This window comes from Pterocles gutturalis, unplaced genomic scaffold (assembly GCF_000699245.1).
Source record: "Pterocles gutturalis isolate BGI_N339 unplaced genomic scaffold, ASM69924v1 scaffold30901, whole genome shotgun sequence".
Classification (NCBI taxonomy): Eukaryota; Metazoa; Chordata; class Aves; order Pterocliformes; family Pteroclidae; genus Pterocles; species Pterocles gutturalis.
This window is the reverse complement of record NW_010106424.1, coordinates 1-15143: the sequence shown is the minus strand read 5'-3', so window position 1 is coordinate 15143 and position 15143 is coordinate 1. Positions and strand designations below refer to the sequence as shown.

Genomic DNA, 15143 nt, shown 5'->3' with positions numbered 1-15143 from the left:
ACTGAGAGATCAAAAGAGTCAGCAACCAAACCAGAAGTAGCAAAATTTCTCACTTGTGCTGCCCAATCCGGTGAGCTCTTGCTATTGCTTGCAAGTCATTTTGTGGGTTAAAATCACTATCAGTAAAAATAACTGTATCTGCTGCTGTCAGGTTCATGCCAACTCCACCTACAAAGAAGAACATCACAAAATATGTCACCAGCAGAAAATAAAGAAGAAGCTGGAGAATTTATGCTCTACAAGGTTCTGTCAGATCTATCAACTGTACCTAATTCAATCCATCTCTCAAACCCAAATCTAAGTCTCATAAGGATCTAAAAAGATGGGGAAGCTTCCAGGTCTCTGCAACAGCCCCAAACCAAGCTGTACTGTGCAATGTAGTCAAAAAAGTCAAGGGGTGCAAATGAACCAATGCAAAGACTGGTGTACAGAGACATATTCTTCTGCTGGCGGACAGACTAACCCGGCAAGAACTGGCTTCACTGAGGCTACAACAGACTGCCCAAGTCACGACTTGGCTGCAGCATAGATGCAACTGGTAAATACACTGCTGAAACAGTGGAAAACACTAATAACCAGAGCGTAGGTATTTATATGACTTTAAGTTATTGAGGTTAGAGCTTGGGCTCTCATGGAATAAAAAAAAAAAAAAAAACCAGTTAATTTTTTTTTTTTTAATACCCACTATAGTGACTACATACTGTAGTGAAAGAGGGGGGAGCCTGCTGCCTTACATTTCCTCCAGCTCATGCCAAGCACCTCTTCACTGTAATCAGAACATCCCTGCAAGTGGAAACAGTCATGCACCTGAAAATCTCTGTCCATAAGGTAACAGTGATGGAAATACTGTTACCACACCCACTCCCAGCTGAATACAAGATACTTTGGCCAGACATAGCAATGTGCAGTAAAAACCAACTGTAAGCCTGGCTGACATGGGCAGGGAGAGTTCAGGCACTGTGGTCAGGGACACATTTATTCCTACCATCTAGCATTAGGCGCTTCTCTTCAGTCTCCCTACATACTCCCCTCAATGCATGGCACTATCACTGGAGCCAGGCTCATCCAGGGAAGTCTGACCAGAAGCCCAAAGGAAGATTTAGTTCAAGTTTGATGCCTGAGATCAAGCAGTGGATCCCTCCTCTGGAGACAATCAGAAGACTTCCTCTGCACTTGCTTAAATAGAGAGACAGGGATGTTTGAAACTGTGTAGAAGACACAGACCTGCCTGAGGAGCTAAGAAGGGAAGAAGCACAGATGGCAGTCCCATGGTGTTCTTTCCAGTCTCAGGATGGTAAAAGGCTCTTATTTCAGTCTCTCTGCCAGCTAGAGAGCACGTCCATCTTCAGTGAACTCGAGAAGCAATTTCATCAGCTTACTTAATGGAGGTCTGTTCCTGCCTAAAGTCTGGTGCTTATAGAACTAAAATGTTAGTGAGATTTCTTAAGCTCAACCTGGCACAAGGACAACCATTATGGGATTTGGAATAAAAAAACAGTAACTCAAGTGGCTGCAATATGAAAAGTATCTTGGCATCAACTGCCAAAAGGAAAGCACAGAAACCAGATGTCCTAGCTGAGAGACTGAAGTTCAGGATGTGTTTTGTCTCCATCAAAAATCCCCCACGTGAACAGGCTCTGCGGGATTCAGAACTCCCTAAAATCTTGCCAGAGAGAGCAAAAGAGTGGAGAAGCAAGATGGGTTGTTTGTCTCTCCTTTCCTTACTTACCTGCTCTGGTGCTCAGCAGTTATAAAGATCGGCTGTTGACCAAAGTTCTTAATGGCAAGGTGTCTCTCTTCACCCCTAACAGAACCGTCCAGCCGCTCGTAGCTGTAGCCTTTTCAAACAAGCAACATGTTTATTTCTGAAATTTTGTCTATGCTCTTACCCTCTTACCTCATTCTCTATTGTCTCACTGCCATCCTGAATCTTTTTATGCCAAATCCTCCTGCCTTGATTCTCATTTATTGCCTTCAACTCCTTCATTCTGTCCCAATTAAACCTCATATAAACTGAAGTAGTGACCCTGACTTCCAGATTGACTGTTGGCAAAGGGTAATTTAGCTGAGTCTGAAGCAGAGACACTTTGCATTTATTTAATTTACTGCTTGGAAATGCAACAGGAAAATTCAGAGCCAAAGTAAAAGAACATTAGCCCACAGTCCCATTTCAGACTATGCTGTACTGGCTGTTGTCCCCAGAAAACAGGCCAACAACCATTGGATCCTCCTTATGCTAACTCCCATGGCCTTCAATGCGTGCCTTCCTGTGAGCAAGCAGTATGGGATATGGCCCTACATTTGGCTTTATCCTGCATTATTACTTGTTCAAAACCATAAACACCAAACAAAAGCCTCTTTCATGGGAAATCCTAAGTAGGCATGGAGCCATGTGGATTGAAACAAAAGAAAATGTCCCAAGAACATTTTGCTAACCTTGCCAAAAATAGTCTGATCCAACCTGCCCTTGCAGACATGTTGGGGCCCCACTGCCAACAACTGTTTTAATCAAAAATTAATTTCCTGGTATGAATGTGGCCCAATTGGTGTTTTGTGCTGGACAGACTGAATCTAGACCAACTCTATTGCCTTCAGTGCAATTACTTCAGGACTCAGATACATAACTGAACACAGGTATACAATGAAATATTGCTACCCTACCATCTGTTAGCTCCATTTTATTGAGGAACCAAAGCTGAAACTGCTTTGAAGAACACTTAAATGCCAGCTCATTTCAGGCAGCTGGTAACACAGCAAAGAGCCGATCTCAAGACCCTCCAACTCATAGCACCACTGCAAGAATATGGTTTCTATCTACTAAGAAGCAATAAATCGTCATCATAGTCCCTTCTCTCCATCCCAGGCAGATCAATCAAATCAGAGAAACAATATATGGCAAGGATCATTAGGATAAGCCCTCTGCTGCCAAAGTGTGCAGAACGTACCTCTATAGTCTAAGTAGTCTTGCAGGATATCAAGCAGTTGAGTCATCTGAGAAAAGAGCAAGACACGGTGGCCACTGGAAGAAGAACATGAGATACCATGAGCCTCAACATACTGCAATAGCATTTCACAGAGTGGTAGAGGTGTTACAATACCTTAACCAGTCATTGTTAGTCACCGTGACATAGCAAGGCCTCACCACCTCTGTACACTAAGCCTCTCAGAGTCATGGCCCCTTCTCTCACCATATTTTCAGCCCCACATCCAAATGCAACCAGTTAGCTTCATCTGCCATCATCAGCTGCCATATCTAGAGTGTGGAGTGACAGAGAGGTAACAAGGCTCTGGAACAGCTCTGCTGCTGGCTGGATGCAGGCTGGTGAGGATCCAAAGGAACCTGTCTGAAAGGATCCTCTGCTTCAACCTAGCATCACGAGGTCTTCCTCACCATATGACCTGCCATACCAGGCTGCTCTCAAATCACACACTACAAATTATCTTAAATGCTGAGAAAATGTAATATTGACATCTCTGTGACAGTAGAGCATTTCCTCCTCCAGCAAATGACCTTCAAAGATGAAACTCTACCTACAATCATGTGTAAGTGAGAAATCAACCCTCCTCCCTCCTAGCAATAGGCCTCAGACAGTGCTCTGTTTAAATCAGACTTCACTGGAGAGCGGAACACAAGCATCTTCAAGGACAGAATTTGCACAGGGCTGGTCCTGTGGCAAAGACACTCAAGGGAGAGGCACCCATTCACAAGGTGCTATACATCAGAAGGACAAAGACCTCCACAACCACATCAGAACTTCCCAAAGTCTGTTGAATCTTTGTCCTTTGGAAGTAGTCAAAGGGAAATCACAGCCCAATTAAGAGAGAAGGTAGAATTTGTATCACGCAGGAGGCACTGCTTCACAGACTGCACAAGAATGCAAACCACAGTTTGATTTGCCTCCCATCCGAGAGCTGGAGGTAAATAACCAAGGTCCTTGCATTCCAGGTTCTGAAGTCAGCAGAGCTCAACACAAGGAATTCTGGATGCCATTCCCAAAGCTGAAGTTTCAGCATATTCTTGGTTTTTGGTCCAGTAACATTTCTTTTTGACATTTGCTGTGCATTCTGCTTCATGGGCTAACATAGGCGATGATCCTTGAGGTCTTTTACAACCTTAATGATTTTATGATTCTAACTCTATGATGCATTGGAAGCTACTCTCAGGAAATCCACAGTCAAACCAGGTACCATGTCAGATGGTTATTCTCCCAGATTCCCAAATATGGCAAATATGAGAACATGTCAGAGAGTTAGTGAAGCGTTTTGAGAAATGTTTAAAGGGAAGCTACAAAAATCTTTGAGGTTCCTCTACCATCTCTAATGCAGCTCCTTATACTGAAATGACTTATTTCAGGTAGTCAGTAAGCTGCAATAAATAGGGCAGTGATTGCACGGTGATGAATATCTGCCCAGTCTATGGCTAAATAAGGTAGCTTGCCCCTTCCATTTTACCTCTTCTCCCTATGTCAACCCCACCCTATCTTCCTCACCCCAACATGACATACCCAGTATACAAAAATGAAAGGAGTTTATCCAACAAACACATCTTGCCACTGGCTTCAACAATATGGTCTCCAATCTCAAAGGGTTCTGGCTCAACACCTGGAACAGAAAGGATTTTCAGAAACAGACGTAATACTATGCAAGTAACAGCTCTGTGGTCAATCTCAGTCTGCCTGCACTGCCAACTACTGCCAAGCAGAAACCCATGATGCTTGCTTGAGAAGTGATGGTCCTTCTCTGTCTCTAAAGAACACCCTCAGTAGTCCACAAAGCATTGTGATTGTCTAGGTGAGAGAAGACACACAAATGGAGAGCGATAGTAAGAAACTCAGACTTCACACAGTTCCCTACTTTATTCCTCATTATCGATGAACTGACTGTTGAAACTGGTAACAAACTCACAGCTGCTACTGATTGAAATACAACATTGTTTATCACTTGCTGTTTCTAAGGATTACACTGCCAAGCAATAATAGAAAACCACTCCGTAAATCAAGAAACGTAATTTTCTTACCATTGAAAAGGTACGGGTGGGCAACACACTTTCGAAGCAGAATTAAGACATTCTGAAGTGTAACCTTCCTTCCCGTTTCACTTTCAAATGCATCTGGAACAAAGAACACAGAAAGGAACTGGGCAGGAAAACCCATGCTCCATCAATGGGTGTGACTGGGAATGTCTGGTACTGAGCACTGCTCTGCAGTGCTTCAGCTCTGGAGTATCTCTCTCTGCATATCACATCTGCATTTGAATTTCCATCTCAAGACTAATACATCTGTTTTCATGGACCAAACAAAATTTCCCTCACATTTTTTTGGACAAACCTTTAGAAACGAGACCCTGACGAAAACTACTCTGCCTTGTCAAACTCCCTGGTACTTTCTGGACTCCCTGGAAAGGGTCACTCTTATTTTTCTAAGAGTTAATTAGAGAACTAGAAATCATCAGAAATAGTGAAAGAAATTTGCTGCAGTTTGTTTGAATTTTCCAACAAAAGAAGTAATACAGCACAGTCAAGATCTCCTGGGCAATCAGGAAGTTAAGAAGGATTGCATTTTTGTGATGAGAAAAAGAAGGTGTGTGCACATACGCTGACTTTAGAAGAAGGTTCAGACTGCCTGGTGATGTTCATTCAAAGCGCCATTGGCTCCCTGATGCGCCAGGTACAAGCCCTAAAAGAACAAAGGGTCTCCATCCCCCCAGTTGTACTTTCCTTACAACACAAAAGCACTGGCAAGCCATATGATGTGATAGGCATAGATGGAAGAGGAGTAATTCAGAGAGAAGCAAGTACTTTCTCACACGTCAGGATGCTTTGTTACAGTTAGTTCACACACAAAGTGATAAGGAGCGAGCTATTACGGTAAGAGTCTGGGGCTGCATTGTCTATATGGCCCTGTGGTTTCCTAAGAAACTCCTATCTACATCCAGTAGGTTGAAATTTGCTATATGGCATCTGTAGTACTATTGGAAAATTTGTAGAGCTCCACAGATCCAGAGTTTCTTGTACCACCCTTTTACCTGAACACAAAAATATGGAATAGGAGCTGGCTTACCTGGTAGTATTGTTAATTACAGGCTTCCCCAAGGCAGAATCCTGAAGCTGACCCTCCCCAACTCTGCAAAAGCTCAGCTCTACATCTATGTATCTCTTATTTTATCACAAGCTAAAATAAAAAATCAAGCAGCCCAAAGCACTGAATTTGGCATGTTCATTCTGTGCATATTCTGCAGGCTGAAGTATCTTCTCCTTCACTACAACAAAGCATCAATTTACAAAAGGAATTAATTTTGTTTTTTAAAATTAACTGACAGGGTTCAAACCTCTCAGTTACCTAGATCTTTCGTTAAAATGGCCTTGTAGTACTTCCTCTGCAGGGCTGACATTCCATGATACAGAACCACTTCCACCTTCTTTGGTAGCTCTGCAGCCACCTCAGACTTGACTCTTCGAAGCAAAAAGGGCTGAAGAAGATTGTGCAATTCTTTGGCTAGGCAGAGGCAGGGGAAAAAAGAGGAGATTACTACATGAAATGTAAGGAATTTATACAGTACCTTCACAACTGTACTTTCAAAATAAATGTATAAGGAACCTTACATCTGTTAGTGAAATTATTCAAGCCCCATTTTACAAACAGAGAAACCAAAACACAGCTGCATTAAGGTCAGTTATCATTACTTTTAGGGGCTTTGTTTTAAAGCTAGTCAGTGTTAAAAAAAAGCAAATAAAGTGGACACAACATGTCTGCTTCCTAGTCAAGATAGGAGCTGGTTCTAATTCAAGTACAACATCGCTTATTACTGACCTGGTTCACTCTCCTTTTCAATTGCTTGGTAATACTCAACAAACTCTTTCACTTGTTCTCTAGGAAAGATGTAAGGCTCAATGAGGCTGAGTAAGGAGTACAGTTCCTGAAGGCTGTTCTGGATTGGAGTGCCTGTGAGCAGCAGGCTGAAGCCTACTGAAAACTGAAAGAACCAGCAACAAAACAAAATTATTATGAGAAAATATCTGGAATTAAAAGTTACTTAATTTACTACTCCACCTACACCACTCTTAAGCTTAACTTAAAGATGACAGGTGGCACAGAAATGCCCACTGAATGCTGCAAATGTCTGCCAGACCCATCCAGCATAAGGTACGGTGTGACAGTCAAAGAGCTCAACCAAACTGACTAGGATGGCACCGATGCAAGGAAGACAGTGTAAGCAAAATAAGAACAAAGTGCAAAACCAACACCATTAAAATTCTCAGATCCATGCACGCTGTGGTCCAATACTGCATACTCACTGTTAGGTAATGTGAGATGACTGGAAAATTATGTCAGAATAGGAAAGTGAAATGAAACCGCAAAAGACTATGTTCCATTTATATTTCCTGGCTAACTCTGACAAACACAGCAACGTTATCTGGCTCATCATGTTGCTTGCAGTAATATGGTTACCTCTGAAAAAATAAAGGTCTTCTCTCAAGTTTGGTAATAGAAAATATGTTACCAGGAGAGCTAAGGTGAATTCTGCCTACTTCTTTGTGACCTAATGACTATGTTTCACTGCCATGACAAGAAGTGTGACCTTCACTCAGGCATTCATTGTACTCTGGCAGGGTGCTTTGGAAGCTGGAGCAATTCTACTAATTTCAATTTAAAAGGAGTGGTTCCATTAAACAGTACAATGGAAGACAGTAGTTCATGACTCGAGGTGCCATGAACTAGGCAAGGGTTCCTTCACCCTCCCAGAGCTGGAGATAGCCTCTGGTCACTTTATATTGTCTTAGGTCAGCCAGACTTCTACCACTTCAGTAGCGCAGCTGTGGTTCAGCACTATGTCTGACTGCTTTACATTTTTCAGTCTCTCAAATTGCTCTAATGTGTCAAGCTCAAACTTAAGTCAGAATAGAGATAAACTCCAAATACTGCCCACCTCTACGCAAAGCCAACAAGAGACGCGCTTATCTGTCTGCTGCTAAATATGGGAACCTGTTCACCAACTCTGATGGAAACTTGTTGTGGCCCAGAGCTTAATAAATACTCAGGGGAACAGAAAAACTGTATGTTATACTGAAGAGAAAAAAGGCTTTAGACACTAAAAGATGGATGAGTTATTTTACCTCAGAAAGCGTCTTGTAAAGCAGAGAACTTTGATTTTTCAGTCTGTGAGCTTCATCTACAACCAAGGCAGCCCAGTTAAAGCTGAAAAAGCAGCATCCTGAGTTAGAGGCAGACAATTCATTCTTGTCAGTACAAAAAGACTGAAATAAGCGGTGGCTCTGCTTGGCTGAACTTGAGATGGTCCTACCCCATGAACCACAGGCAAACATCACAAGTAGGGTGGGAGGAATTCACAAGTACTGGGTTTCAAGAGCCAATGCAGCTTCTTAACTATAGCCTAGATGAGTTTTTCTGAAATCAAAATTCACTTGAATTTGTTCCTTCTCTCTCCACCCCCATTTCTATGTGGAAAACGACATAAGCACAAGTTAGTCAAACATTCAAGGAGGTCTACAATTTGGAACAAAAGAGACATGAAACTAGGCCCCTGGACCTGTGCAAAAACCCAACAACTATGATCCGGCAGTGATGGCACAGTGACTACAAGCCTTTTGCAAATCACCTAAGACATCACCCTCAGCTTGTTCTGGGCTTGATAGAGCTATAGGCAGTATCTCATCAAGTAGGCTGCAGAATCACTGGTGACCTAGTAGATCTACTAGGCTTAATACAAACTCCAGATCTTTTCAGCCATCAGTGTTCGTGCCTGCTTACCACTAGGGTTTTAACACCCACACCACAGAGTGATTTCCACATAGTCAAGTCTGGCTGATGGGTAGGCAGAGGAGGGAAAGCATGACCCTCCTGCTTTTCTTATCCACACGCTTCTCTTCCCAGTGGAATACAAGGGCTGGAATCACAGGGACCTACATTCTCCCCACAGCTCTTCTGTGTCCCTTGATTCCCCTCTTCGCTATTTAAGAGTGGTTTTCCACTGCCAGGGCAGTCAAATGTCATTATTCTTATTCTACAGGCTCAGCAACTGAATCTCTCCATATTAGATTAAAACAGGGCTGTTGCTCAACTCATTTGTGTTGTTACACTGCTTGTAACAGAGTGGTGGTGGTAAGACATCTGATAACTCTGACCCAGCTTTACAAAGTACTCAAGCGCTCCTACACATGAGAAGGCACAAATGATTAGCAGACACTTTTTTTCAGAAAGAATATTAGAAGGGGAAAAAAAAAAAACAACCTTGAGAGACATGGCTTTGAGGTTATGTGCTAGCTTTAGAAGCAGGAAATTGCACTGGAGCTGACATTTCTATGATACTAGGGCTAGTTACTTGCTCTCCCTGGATGCTACATACCAGGGCTAAGCTGCAAAATAAGCAAAATCATACATGGCAGCACAGGCCACGGCTACCTGTTGTTTCCAGCAGTGGCGATGGGCAGGTGCTTTGCAGAAAGACAACAGCAGTCCTGACTAGTTCTGGGAGACCCAAAATTGTGTCAGTGGGGGCCACTGGGTTTCTGCTCCTACAAAGATCCTGAGCCATTCCTGGCATCTGGCTGCCCCCAGCATCTCTCGCAACACTTATCACTATTGCAAGGCATTGGCACTATTACCAAAAAATATGAAAGCTGGTCCCCATTTCAAGCGCAGGCTTCTGTAAAATCCTGCATGACCATGACAATACTTCCTACAGACTGAACTTCATCTGTATAATCAGTCTTGCTAGAAAGCATAATGCTCCATAACTCTCCACAGTTCTGACTGGTGGCAGGAGGCAATAAACTTCAGTATATGGTATTAGCACATGATCACCATAGTATAATGCAGGTCATTTTCAGCAAATTTTGCACCTAATACCTTTATAATCTTAAGTTTTTGAAGATCTCCTCTGTTCTAAATATTAATCTTCTGGACTGATATTTAGTGTACTGCTATAAGCCACTATGTATCATATTATTTTGAGTTAACTGGCTGGAAAACTGTCTTTGGGGCAAGTTCATGTACATCTTAGCTGACATTAAAGCTTCTTCAATGAAAGCTGGCAAAGACAAAGCTCTAATCACAAGCAAAGAACATCCCTGACCCTTGTGAAACAAGCACAGGATCTCACACACGTACAAACATAGACTTCAAAAATTGCTGACAGATGCGCAGAATTAAATTTGAAAAAATTAAAACCAGACTCACAGTTTTAGAAATGCTGCATCTTTCAGACAAATCTGCAATGAAAGGAAATGAACCATGATTTATGACTTAAGTTAATACATCAGTTAAGAAGCAGAGCATCTTTTTGTCTACTTGCAAACTATGGTGGAATGGAGGAGAGTGGAATGAAGCCACTTATTACCTGAGGAAAGTAACATGACAGCTATTGTAATGACAAGCTATTGTGACCCTACATTTTAACTCTTGTCTGGCAAAACATCAGCAGTAGAACGTCAGCGAATTATTGGAAATTTACACACACCACAAATGCTCTTCACCTCTAAAGTTTTTCATATCTTTCTCACTCGGTAAGAAGCACCATGCACCTTCAGCATCACATTCTTTTTCACTCTAATCGAACACATACATGTGTGGATTAATCTAAGCTATTACAACGACCTGATAGTATCCTAAAGTGCAGACATTGCTTGCCCAACTCCATATTCAGAGAAAGAGAAATCCGGTCATTCAAGACAAATCCTTAAAAAGCACAGAATTTTATCATCAAAAGCAACAGAGACAAGAAAAATCCTAGCTAAGATAATATCTCGATACAGTCTATCACTCTCGTGGACTTGCTTCAGTATGAGCATGCCCATTCATCATGTTCAGGACAAGGGTTATCACTGATACCCACTCCTGCTTGTGAAACGTAGAAAAAGATTCAGGTTCAGAGTTGTCAGCACAGGTCACACAGCTCCCAGTGGGAAGAGACAGTAAAATACTTGAAGACAGGGAAAGCAAAAGGGGAAAGGGAGGTCAGAAAGCACAGGAAAGGGGATGGAGAGAAGAAGCTGTAAGAGATGCTTTTCATTGAATTTCGAGTTGATATGTTTGTCAAAAGATTGTTAAAATAAAATCAAAGTTCTGACATGAAGTAACATCTGAGTGGAACTGACTCATAAGAGAAAAATAAGGGCTTTTTCCCACTCCAGATAATGAAGCGCCAGATCATGCAATGTCCAAACCAGTGACCAAGGAAGCAACTCTGTTCTGGTTGGTTCCATTTACAGCAGGAGAGGACCTTCTCAGGAGAGCTCTGATCAGATTCAAACCAAAGTCCTATCAATTGTAACAGGAACCTCACCATTTGGCAGTCCAGGAACGAGAGTTTTGTCTGAGGAGGACATACTGAAGAGGGCAGAAAAAAGGCAAACTCCTTCTAAGTGTTCTTGCATTGCCTGATTAGTAGAATCTTAATAAGTATCACACATGTGTACGCTTCTATTAAACATTAAAAGTCCGTAAGGCACCACACAAAGACAATGCAGATGCCATTTAGCATTAGTTAAGGACAGACATATCTCTGTTTTCTTTACTCCAGGTGTGATACAGCTATGTGGTAAAGCTGGGGTTAAAGTAGATTATCTTAGGGACACAAAAACTGCAGGAACTTAAATCAGTTGGTGAAATGGGTCATAGAGTAGAAAATCACTGAGGAAGGTCAGAGATGAGTGCAGACGACAAGGCATGAGCTGGGTGGTACAGAGGAATGGAAAAGGCGAGGAGAAACTTGAGCCTTCCTTTCCAGTGACAAAGACATCACGTACCTCGTATGTTGTCAAGAGCGCATGTAAGTGAGACTGTTCTTCCAGGTTCTGCTGCAGTTTGGGTCGCTCCTCCTTGCTGCCTATGTATGTGAGAAAGGAAAGACCTGGAGCAAACCTGTTGTCAAAAGAAAGACATAGAAAAAACAGTGAGCCAAGACAAGTCTTTCATGAGTTTATGACTCTGGACCCCATTATCAAGCACAGCTACTGTGCAGGTAATGAGAAACACCTATCCAAACACCCTGCCCTCCTGTGAGATGTGGCTGGATCTCAGCTTTTGAATCTAACCCAACCTCCCCCTGATTAATATGCATCACAGGTTGGCATGTCAGCTGCTGGTTCTGGTTTGGACAAGGCCCACATAAAGTGCATTCTCCTAGGTCTCAAAGTCCAAGGCAGATGATTGAAAACCAGTCTCATCTGTTATCCTGAACTGAAAAAGCTCATGTGAAGCAGGTGAATGAATAGTTTGGCCAGCTGGGACCAAAGCATTTGCCTAAATCATGCTAAAATGAAGGGAAACAATATCTGCAGCAAACAGGTCCAAGTCAGGGCCTTAAAACTGTATCCTCTTAGTCAAAAAGCAGATAAAACCATTTCCACAGAAGAAGAGTTGGGACCATAAAATTCTTCCTCATTTAATCCCACCACTGATATTTGCCTGATGTTCCTCTTGGATAGCTGCTCACTGATGATGTATATCATATGAAGTGATGCACCTTCCCTGAGTTATTCTAACCACAAGTCTACCCAAATCAGGCCAGCTCACTTCAGAATTTAACCTGGATGACTTCAGATGCTGAGACAGCACTGCCCAACAACCAGGTAGACAGACACAGACCTCTGTTCTAATCTGTAACTTTCTGCCCTTCCTCATAAAAGGAGTGTTGGGCTCCTGCTTAAAAATGCATATATCCCGGGCATAGCAAATGTGCCATCAGCACAGTCACTGCACCCCAGTGAAGACGGTTGCATGCATACATATAATGTATTTTGCAAGCATATGTGAGCATGCCAAGAAAGATACTATTCAACTTGGGTCTTACCTTTCATCATACAGAATCCTGGCTGTCTTCAGCAGAATTTGCCTATGAGAAGCTGAGTATGGAGGGTTACAAATCAATTAAAAGCAAGCAGCTAGTGGGGGCATTTGGGCTGAAAATCAGCCAATACTGTAACTTGGATTAATTAATGCATACCACAGCATTGTAAAGACTACACATTAACTACAAGTGGTGTTTCCACTGATTTGTTGTTTCTGTAGCTTCCTTTTTTTACTTTTTTTTCCTTTTGAAAGGAAAAAAAAACCTGTTGGACTGAGCCCATTTGAAGAGAATCTTTGTAACTTGCTGTGCAAGAATATGATGAGCCGGGCAACTGTTGAAACTTACCTCTCCAGTTCCTCCTTCCAGTTGCTCAGAATGGACAGAGGACAAAGTATCAGAAATCTCTCTTTGTTCGTTAATTTTTTTGTCAAATAAAGAAGTAGAGAAATAGTCTAGAAGGCAAGGAAAATATTTTTTTTTACAATAAGAAATGGGTTAAGCCCCATAGCCTGAACCTACGTAAACTGTCTCCCTCTTGAGCTTTGTAGCTGGTTCCCGCAGGTTCTCTAACACAAAGCAGAGCCAAGAATGTCAAGCGAGTTCCACCACCAATGACAAAAAAGCTTAGATCCCAAAACGTGACCTTGATATCTGGAACCCCTTTCCAAAGACCTTTATCCACAGGCATAAAAAGGAAGATCTACCATACATCACCTTCTAAAACTACCAGTTTGCTGTTTAAGACCCATTGAACACCACCAGCTGAACCAATGCACAAACATTAATTTTTCAGCAAAACTCAAAACAAACAAAAAAAACCCCCTCACCACAAAAAACAAAAGCAGCACTGAAAAATTTGAACATGTAAATTTTAATCAATGTGTTGACAACCCCAAAAACCATCTTGCTGCAGGTGCATCCAAACGACATCCTCCTCTCTGTACTGGCTGTGTATTGCCTCTTCAACTCTGCACACTATGAATTACACATTGGGATGCCCGTGTAAAATGACCACTCATCTTTTTACAAAAGCCTGAAACCTTTTTGGAGTGTCACTCAGGACTTAACAGGGGTTTTAAGTGATGAAGGAATGAAAGGAACAATGAGCTCTCTCTTTCAAGTATGGACCTCAGGATGAAGCTGCCTGACTGACCAATCATTTGGGTGATTTTCTTTTCATTCTGAAGAAACGTTGGGATAAATTATAGGTAAAGATCATTTTCCAGAAGAAGAACACAACACACCTGACAAGTCTTCCCAAGACCCATCTCATCACCCAGGATACAGCCATGCTGGACTTCGTAGCATTGCACCAGCCAGTTTACACCTTCTATTTGATAGGGACGAAGCTTAATACCTGGGAATAAAAGCAATTTGTTACATTTACACAGTCACCCAATACACTCTATACACAGTTACACCCTGAAGCCACCAGAAAGAGGTCCTGCACAACCAGGCCATCCCAAACAACTGCCTTGCAGAAAAAGGACAACAGTTGTCAGCAAAGCTGGTTTACCCTGCCAGAGAGCAGAGATACCAACGCTACAGCAAATCCATTAAATTAAACCATATCAAGGAACTTTTACACACAAAAATGCCTTGAGTCATTATAAAGGCCTATACATGGAACCTAATCTGATAATTAAACTGCTACTTTGCATTCCTAAAAGACGGCTTGATTTGCAGCTCCAGCTACCTTTTAAAATACGTTAAGTACTACATCCAGGGACACTTTAGGCTACTTGAAATGTCAGTTAACACTCTACTATTGCATAATAATAATTTCTCAACATGATGTTTTCCAGCTTTCCTCTGCTTAAGCTAGGACAGACCTCAAGTGGAGGTCCCTGGAGCTACTACCACCACTGCCATCCTTAGTACGGGGCACAACAGATCAAAACAAACACAAAACAAACCAAGTAGGAGTTCTCAAGATCTCTCCTTGCACCTGGACTCCAGTGCTGTGTGTACTGTTGACGACGCCGTGCCACCACTGCCCGCTCCTGCGGGGAAGCGACACGCTGACGATGTGAAGTAACTCACCAGCCCACAGGAAGCAGAAACCCTCACTAGCACAGGGACTGAAATAAGGGCTGCCCACAGCTACGGAAAACACCAAAGCAGGCTGGACAGCCCGGGCACTACCCTTCCGGCACTGGAAAGCACTTTAAAGCCTCCACCCGTTTGTGAGGCTGACGAACGCGGCCCTGCTGACCTGCTCCTGAAGCACAGCGCGGCCTAAGGCTGTACTGAGCCACCGGAGTGGCAAAAGCCGGGTTCAAGGAGCCAGGCGCCGGCCCCTCCACACACCAAACTGCAGAGCCGAGCAGGGA

The 15143-nt window shown here is 42.6% G+C and overlaps 1 protein-coding gene across 1 annotated transcript in view; it reads right to left on the bottom strand.

Moving 5' to 3' along the window:
* Nucleotides 1-14078, bottom strand: part of CHD1L (chromodomain helicase DNA binding protein 1-like) — a 22510-nt gene extending 8432 nt beyond the window's left edge. Inside the window, exons 1-11 of the mRNA XM_010087783.1 lie at nucleotides 14055-14078; nucleotides 13156-13262; nucleotides 11765-11879; nucleotides 10197-10228; nucleotides 8114-8195; nucleotides 6810-6972; nucleotides 6339-6494; nucleotides 5018-5110; nucleotides 4506-4602; nucleotides 2946-3019; nucleotides 54-168 (exon numbers count right to left, since the gene is read on the bottom strand). Coding sequence (XP_010086085.1) covers nucleotides 54-168; nucleotides 2946-3019; nucleotides 4506-4602; nucleotides 5018-5110; nucleotides 6339-6494; nucleotides 6810-6972; nucleotides 8114-8195; nucleotides 10197-10228; nucleotides 11765-11879; nucleotides 13156-13262; nucleotides 14055-14078 — 1058 coding nt within the window. The remainder of the gene's footprint in view (nucleotides 1-53; nucleotides 169-2945; nucleotides 3020-4505; nucleotides 4603-5017; nucleotides 5111-6338; nucleotides 6495-6809; nucleotides 6973-8113; nucleotides 8196-10196; nucleotides 10229-11764; nucleotides 11880-13155; nucleotides 13263-14054) is intronic.
* Nucleotides 14079-15143: the final 1065 nt, after the last annotated feature.